The following is an 11,345-nucleotide window of genomic DNA, read 5'->3' as shown; positions in this document are numbered from 1 at the left end:
TAACTGTACTGTTAGTAACGACTGTGAATTTAGATGTTTTTCGTGGCATGGACATGCATTAATATAGTCTTATTGACTCAAAAGTTACTTCATTTCACTTCTTTCTTTTGACACTTTTGACTGTCTTGCTGAATCAACCCTTTGTTTATATGTGCAGTACTAAACCCCCACGCTTACCGCGTTATGCTACTGATATTAGAGACTGTAGTCTTTGAGTTGTGTCTGTTTAGTTTGTGATGAGCTCTCAACCATGTCTTAAAACTAATACTTGTACCAACATTGCTTACTCTGTAATGATCTGAAAAAATGCTCTCAGCTTTCTCCTCGTATTAGTCTTTTGTACTTTCACTACGAATGCTTAGTCGCAGGCTTTAAATTGAATATGTTTTGTACATTCATGTGCCAACAGCTTGAGGTGGCTTATTTTACCTGTATGATCAAATTTGCTTGCATAAATAAAAATCACTTGTGTACTTGTTAATAAATACTCAATGTCGCTCGTGTCCATTTTGTGTTGATGTCAAGTGGTCCCACGGAGAGTATTATAGGATTTGTAAAAGCCCCTGTATGACCTCTAATTTCACCGCCATGAAATATGGTCTGACAGGATCAGTCTGTAAAAAGATGGATTACTATGTTTAAAACAAGAAAGGTGGAAGTACACTCAGTAACTACATCACACCACTAGATGTCTCCCTCTCACCTTGTCCACCAAAAACTGAGAAAATAAATAGTAAATAGTGACAAAATCTGTCATTTTAACTATGCTCAGTATATCAAGCACAATTGACTATTTTTATTCTCAATATTAGCTACACTTTTATAATAATACACACACTTATAAAAGTTTACAAAGTTTTACTTCTTATATGAATAAGCACGTTCACACTTTTTTAAATAGGAGGTTCCAAACATTATCTAATGCCAGAAAGTCAAATGCTAATGGATGAATATTAGGCATGTATCCGAAAGTCTTAAGATTTTTCCATTCTACAATTATTCTTAACCTTTATCTTGACAACACATCTGCAATAAATTTTACCTCCAGTAGCTTGTGTTTCATTTTTTGTTTCCTCCTTATAACCACATTGTATCTCAAATGTTTCCAGATAATGGATCAGATACAGTAGACTGTAGAAAGCACAGAGGCCAAATCCCAAATTTCTGTTGGAAAGTCACAAAATCCTTTTGAATGAAAAGGTAGATGATATGTATGATGTCACTTGCTTTGAAATCAAGACTGTCCAGCAGATGTTTGCACTGTCTGAATGCCTCCGTTTGCTCTCTGTGTGGACCCATCCACGTCAAGCCAGACTAAACCGGCGTGTGAAGAAAATAGGAAACAGATACACTACTCTAGACCTGCATGCAAGTTGAGTTTGGCCTCCACCGCAAGCCACTGTTCCATGCAGTCGGGTAATAAATCACATCCAATATTACACTTTGCACCCCTGTGCCAGACAGAGTGCGTTCACACATCTTACATATGGCCTCCAGCTCAATAATACATTTAAGGAATTCCATGAGAGTCAGAGGGACTTGCATCAGAAGGCAAGTGCAAGAAAGCAATCCGCGGTCGTCTTATTTTAGAAGCAGGATCACAACAATGGGTCAAAACCACAGGAAAGGTGATTGGATGTAACTAAACCGGGCTGGTTCTAGGTAAACTATATTTAGACGAGACAAGTATACAGTACCAAAATGTCTCACAGTTCATTTGTCATAGGTAAGACTAGGATAATGGTCATTCATCATTAAATCTTGAGAAAAACTAATGGTGTGGATAGCAACTGAACTGCTTAAGGAAAAGGCGTGGCTGGATCATGTGAGAGGAAACCTCCAGACTTAGCTGATTAGCACTACGTCCAAATGACTGGTCCTTCCCCGCTGCCTACCTGTGGCTTGCGTGACCCCGTCAAACCGAAGAAATCCTCGGCTAATCCCTCCCCCCTCCCTCCTCCCCCCTCCCCCAGCCGTCAATCTGACAGGTCACCTGTACTGTAATTAGATCTTCAGCCTGCACCGTTCCTTCTTATGGACTTTGGAAGCTCTTTTTTCATTATTTTACATTTGTTTTTTGGGAAGGATACTTCACCAGGCTCTCAATGAGTCCGGATGTCTTTTTTCCTGATCTCTCCTCCATGTGAGCGTTTCGGGTGCAGTCATGCGTCGGCTTCTCTATGTGCATGTATTCCTATGCTGCCTCGGTATGGTCCGACCCTTCTGTCCGGCCCAGTGCACCTGTGTCTCCCATGGACGAAGCGATGGAGCCGGATCCAGGTAAAGAATTGCACTTTAACTGTGTTCATTCACACACAAACACACTTTGCCAATTTGGAAAATTAAAACTCAAGATAGTTATATCACATTTGTATAAAAAAGACAGTTTTCTTAATTAGGTCACCTTTGCCTTCAGTAACAACAAAAACAAATAATAAATAAATAAGGTCCTTCAGTATTAGTTTACCACACTCTAGCCTTACACTGCGTTTGTGAAACAGCTCTTTAAAAAGTTTCCTTCTCTTCAGAGACTAATTTAGCAATGATGACCCATCTTAATGAGTATTGCAATAAGAACCACAGTGCACAGACCACCTGGTGCGTGATGCGTGTTGAATCAATTGTGAGTTGAGAGAGGACAGTGAATAAGTTATATTAATATATTCACTAAGGAGCAGAAAAACCCTCTCAGCCACTCTGCCTCCACTGGGGTGTGTTAATCAGGTGTGGAGCCTGATCTGGATGAGCAACAAGTGACTAAACGGAGAGCCATTCATTGTTCTGTTCAGGGAGAAGCCATCGTTATACCAGTATTTAAAAAAAAAAAAAACAGTGGTCAAAGGCACTGAAAATGAAAGTAAGCTTATCCAAATCCAATACAGTGTAGTTTGTGGTGACCAGTATCGACATAATGTACATTCCCTGGCACCGTACCAATCCATTTATCCCTGAAAAAGACCTAATTGCCATCTGCATAATTGGTCCTGTTAGTCCGGGACCCTATTCCACCATGCATCTCTTTCTCTTTATTTTTTCTAATAAGTTTTATTTTTGGAAATATATTTCCACTGTAAAAACAGAGACAAGGTGTCTAGTGACACTGCTGACATGAACATTATACAGATGTCATATAGTATAGAGCATTTAATGCTAACTAAACTCCTAGTGAGAGGGTTTCCAGTGAAGCAGGTTCCTTGTGTTTGCCTTTATCACAACTAGAACTAATTCCTGGTATTCCTCCTCCTACAGAGGAAGTCAACCCACATGGTTACTCACTAATTATGATGACAGTGATTAGCTCTGACCTTGCTGGAAGTGGCCTTTAGATGGACTACAGTCATGTCAGAAAAAGCATCCCACATCACAGAGAGAGAGTCTGGATGGATGGAATGATGAATGGATGGATAAATGAATGGACAGCTAATGTAGATAGATATTTATATCCTCTACAGTAAACGGGTCGTCCAGTTCTTTCAAATGCTTCTGTACTGACATCGCCTGCCATCTCAACTGGAAAATGGGTTTACATGTTCCACACTTAATGCAACAATTTCGTCATGGTCATGTTCAAACCATGTGATATGCATTTTTCCTTTCATCCTCAGATCTGTGCTCTGCAATGACCCGGACATGTCTGACATCCCCGTCAATGTCCCAGTGGATACGATTAAACTTCGTGTTGAGAAAACCGCAATACGCCGGATTCCAAATGAAGCTTTTTACTACTTAGTGGAACTACGCTACCTGTGGATTACTTACAATTCCATAAGCTCAGTGGATACAGCAAGTTTCTACAACCTTAAAGTGCTTCATGAGTTGAGGCTGGATGGAAATATGATCTCCATGTTCCCTTGGGAGTCTCTCAAAGAGATGCCCATGCTGAAGACACTGGATCTACACAACAACAGACTCACCGGTGTTCCCAGTGAGGCCATCCCTTACCTCCGCAACATTACTTACTTGGATCTATCCAGCAACAAATTAACAACCCTGCCGTCTGATCTCATGGATATTTGGCCTCCCTTCAATGGAGCACCTGTTTTATCTAATGCCTCTCAGAAAATTGTGTTAGGTAAGATGAAAGAGCCGTCTCTGGCTTGGGTTTTAAGGGATATAAAGAGGGCCATGGCAGGACACTTTTGGGGTTATTTGTAATTACCTCAGGAACATCGTTCCATCACCTTTTAATCTAGCCAGACTTGTTGTGGCTGTCTGAAACCTGCCCTGGTAGCGACTGCCAGGACACAGTCAAATTAGCTTATTCTAAGTAGTGGCAGAGTTGACGCTTAATTTGTGTTATTTATTTATTGCCCTAATTAATGGTTGAATGATCAACACAGCATCTCTTGGCTATGCAAGCCGGGGTCAAGAATAATTGGTCCAATTATAAAAGCAAACTGTATTGCAAATGCACAGTAGCTCATGTAACCAGGCCACAGGTTCAACTTGCAGTAAACAACAGAAAACATTACAGAAAAGTTTCTGATGGGGAAGATGGTACCTAGCCTCAAAAGTCTTTGATTCACTGTCAAAGTCCTTCCATGTATTTTACTTTTATTAGTAACCTTTAGCACAGCGAGATGGGGGAATGACATGTTTTAAAGGTCGTCGCAATCAGGAGTCAAACTGGCAATCTACTGCTTTGGGGCAGACTGTGCCCATATGGGACCTGCTCGAACCACTCGGCCACCTGAGAAGTGACCTTTTATTCTGAATGTTATGGGTATTCGTCCAAACAAAATGTTACCGTTTTAAATAGTAACAAGTTAATACATTTTATTAACTCAATACGTTTTTAATTTAAGAATATTTAAGGTGTATTCATCTTTAACAGGGACTACAGATTTATAAAAGAGTGGAATTGCGTACTTCAAACTTGTGGTTATCATTGAGTCAAAGAGTTTGATTTAGTAACAGATGGTAGAAAGATTATTGCTTTTTTGGGGAAAAACAAAAACACAAGAGGTAATTGTTGTTAAAATGTCAGAATTAAGGCAACTTGCTGATAGGACTGTGTCTCACTGCTGACAAAAACTGAAATTCCTTCTGGTATTTTTCCTTCCTCCGTGCTTGTGCTTCCTTTGCCTCTCTTTCTTTAACACACTCCCTTGCTATGAAACCAAGATAGTTGTAAAATCAAAAATCTAAACAATTAATTACAGGTTGTCACTCTGTGGCTTGTTTAAGGAACAGAAACCCTAAGGATACACTTTTAAATTGTCAAAAAAAAAAGACTAATTTAATTGTCTGATCTATGATACTTGCTTATTGTGAAAATAGTGTGAACTTGTTGTATAAGAATATAATTGCAGCCGAGTTATATCTTTTATAAACAAACTCTTTTTTGTTGAATGCATTTTTGACTCACATGTAAGTATAGTCATGTCCATTGTATCTGTGAAGCAGTGACAGTGGGAGGGATACTGTTAATAAGCTGTATGAGGCCAAGCTAGCTTATCCGTGCCACAAAAGCTGTCGGTGTGCAATGGTGTACTTGAAGGAGAAACAGGATTAGGCGGTAGGAAGAGGAGACCATGCACAAACAGACAGCTTCTTTAGCCCATCTTAAAAGCATTTACTGTTAGTATTTTATGAAGGGGATCCTCACCTTTACTGCTTTGAAATATTTATGAAAAAAAAGAGTAAATCTTGTTTTTTAAATAAAGTTTAATACATATTTTGAGCTTAAACAACAACCAGTTGCGTTTGTTAAACCATATTTCGACCACACAAATACTGCAGATGAGTTGATTATGCACACACCGATTACAAAATGTTGTTAGAAAATGTTCATGCTAACAGACACGCTAATGCAAAAAGAGTGTTGCCACAAAATGGAGGAGGGCCAGGGGAAGTTAAGGTGCTTTGCCACTGTTAAGACAAACTAATCTGGTTAAAGGGCTTTCATATGCACCAGTACATGTGCTTACCTATTGGTCCTGTGTAGCAGGTGTTTACAGTAAGTTGTAAAGGAGTTTATAGGACAGGTCTCTGGGTTTCACTTGGGGGCCGTTCACTGCTGACAAGTAAATAAATCGATAAATACATCTAACTTACAAGCATCATGCAACCATAAAGTATCCATTGTTTCCTTTTATACTTAATTTACCATGGAATATACTTTTATTATCCTATTTTATTGGATTGTTATGCTCTCATAAAGTTGTAAATCCATGTTGGGAAAAGAAGAAACACTTGTAAAAAGGTTTTTTTCCCCCTAATGCCACATCATAGCGCAATAAATTGCAGCTTTCGTTCAGCTATGACTTAATGTGAATGATTCATTTTACAAATCCGTCTCCAACAATATTCTTAGAGTTTTGTTTTGCACAGGCACACTGCCATCTCTGTATCCTCTATGTTTTCCATTAGATAACTCAAAAATATTTTTAAGAAGAATGTAATTAATGGATGGTATTTCATGCTGCAGTGGCATGAGACAGCAGTGACTAATCAATTTGTCTCAACTTTTCATCCTCAGGCCTCCAAGATAATCCCTGGTTCTGTGACTGCAAAATCTCCAAGATGATTGAGATTTCCAAAATGTCACACACGCCAGTGGTTTTGATGGACTTGTTCCTGACCTGCGGTGGACCAGAGAATCTGGCAGGTGTCCTTTTTCAGCGTGCTGAACTGGACAATTGTGTAAAGCCAACAGTCATGACCTCTGCAACCAAGATAACATCTCCTCTGGGCAGTAACGTTCTCCTGCGATGTGATGCCACAGGGTTTCCAACACCAGCTCTTTACTGGGCTAAGTCAGACGGCTCACCAGTGAACAACACAGGTATGATATTTGGCCTCTGGAAAGTTTAAACCTTTTCAAAACAAAAAACAACCGTTAGATTACTGAAACTTTTTTGTTTTAATTACTGAAAGTAGGGATGCACATGGTTAACCGTTTAACCGTTAACCGATAACAAGAACTTTGACCGATTAATACTATCGGTTATTTATTTATTTTATTAGCTCCGTATGTCGTCAAATCATGGGGGCGTGTCGACACGTGCGGAGTTCACGTGCCTTCAGTCATATTTCGCAGCAAAAAGTTACACAAAAGGACTGACAGTATGTGCAGCAGCCCCCATGAAGGAAGGTCAGACAATAAATGTAGCCTACATGGACATAGATGTGAATCACCTGTAACTACGGCGCTGAAAAAAAACAAATGAGGACGTGCCAGAGGAGCTCTGCTGTTCCTTCAGCCTGGTGTTTGGCTGCACTTTATAAACACAGTTCTACATTGGACGATCTAACCTCCATATGAGCACGATCAGCTGAGACAGAACGCACTGATCAGCTGTCGCGGCGCACGGCAAAAAAATAAAATAATTGATCACTCCAATTTTTTTTTTTTGCCGTTAAATACACACGTGCGCCGCGACAGCTGATCAGTGCGTTCTGTCTCAGCTGATCGCACTCATATGGAGGTTAGATCGTCCAATGTAGAACTGTGTTTATAAAGTGCAGCCAAACACCAGGCTGAAGGAACAGCAGAGCTCCTCTGGCACGTCCTCATTTGTTTTTTTTCAGCGCCGTAGTTACAGGTGATTCACATCTATGTCCATGTAGGCTACATTTATTGTCTGACCTTCCTTCATGGGGGCTGCTGCACATACTGTCAGTCCTCTTGTGTAACGTCTTAATCTTATCGGTTAACGGTTAATAATCGGTTAACGAGCGTCGGTTATCGGTCAGAAAAAAAATTCAAAATGTGCATCCCTAACTGAACGATTTGCAGGACTAGTGTCATAATCGATCTGAAAACAGGCAAAGCAAGGCAAGACTTGCTAAGACTTCCATGCTGATCTCTGTGTTCTTGTTCCACTCCACAGTTCAGGAGTCACCTGGGGACGGCATCAGGTGGTCCATCATGAGCTTACATGGAATATTGTTCAAAGACGCGGGGGACTACAGCTGCAAAGCCAAGAATGTCGCTGGTAACGCAGAAGCCACTATTTCGCTCTCGGTTGCTGGCGACAGCACCATAAGCACCACAATTGAACCAGTGAGGTCGACTGCAATGGGACCAACCAGCCAAGGGACAACAACGTTGACCACACCGACAGACACTCCAACCCTGCCCTCGTTGACGACCACAGCTGCCCCGAAAACATCAACAACAACTGCTGTCCCCAAGAAGCCGAAAACTACTCCCAGCAATAGTTTACAGAAAGGGCCGATCAAGCAATCAAAGACCCAGCAGGGAGGCGATGGGAGAAAGCTAGCAGCAGATGAGAAGAGCAAGAAAAGTAACACATCCAAGTCTGTCAAAGACCTGAGGATTGTAGAGGAAACACCTGACAGTGCTGTGCTGCTCTGGACAGCAGATGGATTAGCAAATGATGCACCTCTAACAGTTGTATATTCACCCTATGGTGATGAGGATGATGTCAAACGGACAGAGGAGACTAATGCTGGCAGTGGGAAAATGCTCATAGAGGGACTGTCCTCTGGGATGAGGTACTCAGTTTGCCTGATAGCAAAGGGAAGTGATTCTGGAAAAGACCCTTGCGTTGACTTCTACACACTAGACAACGTAGAGGACGATGGGGGAAATCAATTTTTCATGATCATAAGTGGTATTGCCTGTGCTTTGGTTGTGTCACTTATTGCTTTCTTGATCTACAAGATTCTTGCTCTCTACTGCAAAGGAAGCAACCCGGGTTTGGATGAAGAGGAGCTTGAAAAGGAGAGTTATGTCAAGTTTGAGACAATTTCAATGAAACAAAGAACTTTGAACTCTCACCCACCTCAGCTTTGGGCAAGGAGAGCGACCCACGAATCAGAGCGAATGCTCCTGTGCTCTAGGTCGAGCATTGACTCCCAGATGACCTATAAGAGCGACACCTCCCGGTCTGAGTATCTCTGCTGACGACAGGGAACCACGGCCAATGCCTGAATGCCACATTAGAAACACATTATATGAACTTGTTACATGCCTTTTATGACACGTAAGATATTAACTCTCAATCACTTACACATCTGAAATAAGCGAATAATCACTTTTCCACATCTGTGGGGTGATAAAGCAGTGGTTGACTGTAATGTAATGGTTAAACCCATTTAATCTCCTTTTCCAATCTGTTATGAGTTTATAAAGATGTGTATGATCTAGAAAAGCTTAGTTAACATGGAAACATTCCCTGGATGCAACTCAACAGTCAATGACTGGCTGATATTTTTCTTCATGTCCTTATTTTTTGGAGCCTTATATTTGATAAAGACGTTTCAATAGTCACTACAGCACAGCACCTTTGTTGGACTAAATTATAAATAGTACCAGACAAAGAGCCTGTCAGTTAACTGTGTGTGGTGTTATATATATAATGTTATATTAAATGCCAAAGTTCAAGTGTCAGATATGAATACCATGTGGTGGTGTCAAAGAAAGGCCCATTAACCGCTCCCCCATCACAGTTTCAACATCATCGTTGCTTTAAACATCAAGTTGATGCCTTACTGGACAAGCAAACACGGTCACTGTGTTTGATAGAATATGTGTGAACATGTGATAACGGTTGCCAGTTTCTATGACTTTATGTATATATTTGTTTATGAGTGGAGTACATCTGTTTTTAATAAACCATGAATAAAACTGTTAAAATCTATTTGTGCTTTGTACTTGCTTATTAGAACAGGTCTTTTCATACCTATGCAGACATTTAACCCAAATATTGATGGGCAGTTTTGTTAAAATTCAGAATGAACACATAAGTCAATATAACTTTCTGACATTCCTCTCTGCAGAAGATTGTGTGCCCATGCTCGGCTATAGGCTTCAACAGGTGAAACTGTATATACCAGTGTGTGTTACATTGCACACTGTACTCCATGTACTGTGCCCCCATCATGCTGTCTTCATCACACAGCACCTTTGTGTGTCCTGCATATCTTTGTCCACATCTGTAATGCTACAGTTAGGGCAGAGGCATGCAACACAAAACGTCATGTAGAAGCAATATACTAAAGGTTGCTGCTGGTAAAGGTATGCTCTGTGTGATTTATGAATTCAAGTCAGCATTGAAATGTACGTGGCCATGGCGTGCTCATCCTGAAAATCAATGGGTTACAGTCGTCATGCTCTCTGCACATCTGAACAGGCGTTGCCATAAATCCCAATAAGACAATAGGGGGGGCCTGGAAAACTGTTCCCATGGATACCTCTGTGCCACCATCTGTATGAGCCTGCAGCAATAAATTAGCTCTATGCCAGCTGTGCTGTTATTATAGCAACGGACAGGCTGATTTAACAAACACAATGAATGGATAGTCGACAAGGACAGGCTCGGCTGTTAGTGGTACATGAACTATGACTGGACAGACAGTCTGTTAATTAGTCTATTGATTTGATGCTCTGTCTCTCTTTTCCCCCTCTGGTCTTCCCGCCTCTATAGCTGCCCGTCCTACCTGGCCAACAATTTATCTGTCGGATTAAAACGGAAACAACATTTCTTCTTTAATTGTGCCACAGCTGACTTTCAGGCAGAGGCCAAGCGCACAGCTATCAATTTTTAAACCTACAGCCCATTAACTTTACAATATCTCATGTAACAAGTTTTTCAACCTTGTTATTGACACTGAATGTAGCAGGAAATATCAATATGACCAACTAGGTAATGTCAACACAAATATGGCATATTATTAAACTGATGATGGTATTAGAACTGCAGGTGGGACCTGACAACTTAGATCGATAATTTTATAAAGGAAAATGAAAAAAAACATTTATACAGCCAAAGTTAACATGCCATGCTGCTTTTAGTGTCTGACCACACGAACAAACACAGTTGCAGCAATATATTTTAAAATAAAAAGGTCTGTTTTGTATAAGTGATCATCAGTATTTCAACCAATGAGTTGAATATTTTCAAATACTTTGTATAATTAAAAGTGACTGAAACAGTTTGAATCCATTTGCATTACAAGAGCAATGACATGAGGAAGCATTTAATATGGGTACAGCATCTACACTCCTTCCTAGCTACCTAGATAACGCACTTTACCTGATTATTCAAACCCATACTTAACTGTCACCTTAGGGCAATAGTTATCCGAGGCAAAAATTAACATTAACATTTTAATCGTCTGCCCCGGGTGAAACCGTGGGAAAAGGTCAGTGTCCGTCAGACTGCTAACATTAGTCAGGAGACAAGGCAACTTTCTCAGCCATGTAAATCTTCTACTTCTCCTCTACAAGTTTACTGGTGACGCTGTTGCTGACAATATCCTAGTCATGGAGGGTATGAATAGAGGTTTTGGTTCCTGTGTCTGTTGGTTGTTCTCCTGGGTAAAAAGAGGACAAACAATTTAGAGATAATTGGCTCCACTCCTGCTCCGTTCTC

The 11,345-nt window shown here is 40.6% G+C and overlaps 1 protein-coding gene across 1 annotated transcript; it reads left to right on the top strand.

The window, feature by feature from the left end:
* Positions 1-2,164: 2,164 nt before the first annotated feature.
* lrit3a (info leucine-rich repeat, immunoglobulin-like and transmembrane domains 3a) lies at positions 2,165-8,875 on the top strand (the record flags this gene model as incomplete). Its single annotated transcript, XM_083980516.1, has 4 exons — positions 2,165-2,280; positions 3,606-4,072; positions 6,482-6,787; positions 7,836-8,875. 4 exons carry the CDS (start codon positions 2,165-2,167, stop codon positions 8,873-8,875), a joined length of 1,929 nt encoding a protein of 642 aa, XP_083836642.1.
* Between the last annotated feature and the right edge of the window lie 2,470 nt (positions 8,876-11,345).

The sequence above is a fragment of the Trachurus trachurus genome (assembly GCF_905171665.1).
Source record: "Trachurus trachurus genome assembly, chromosome: 10".
In the NCBI taxonomy this organism is placed as follows: domain Eukaryota; kingdom Metazoa; phylum Chordata; class Actinopteri; order Carangiformes; family Carangidae; genus Trachurus; species Trachurus trachurus.
Note: the sequence above shows the minus strand (reverse complement) of the source record. Positions and strands in the feature narration are given on the sequence as shown.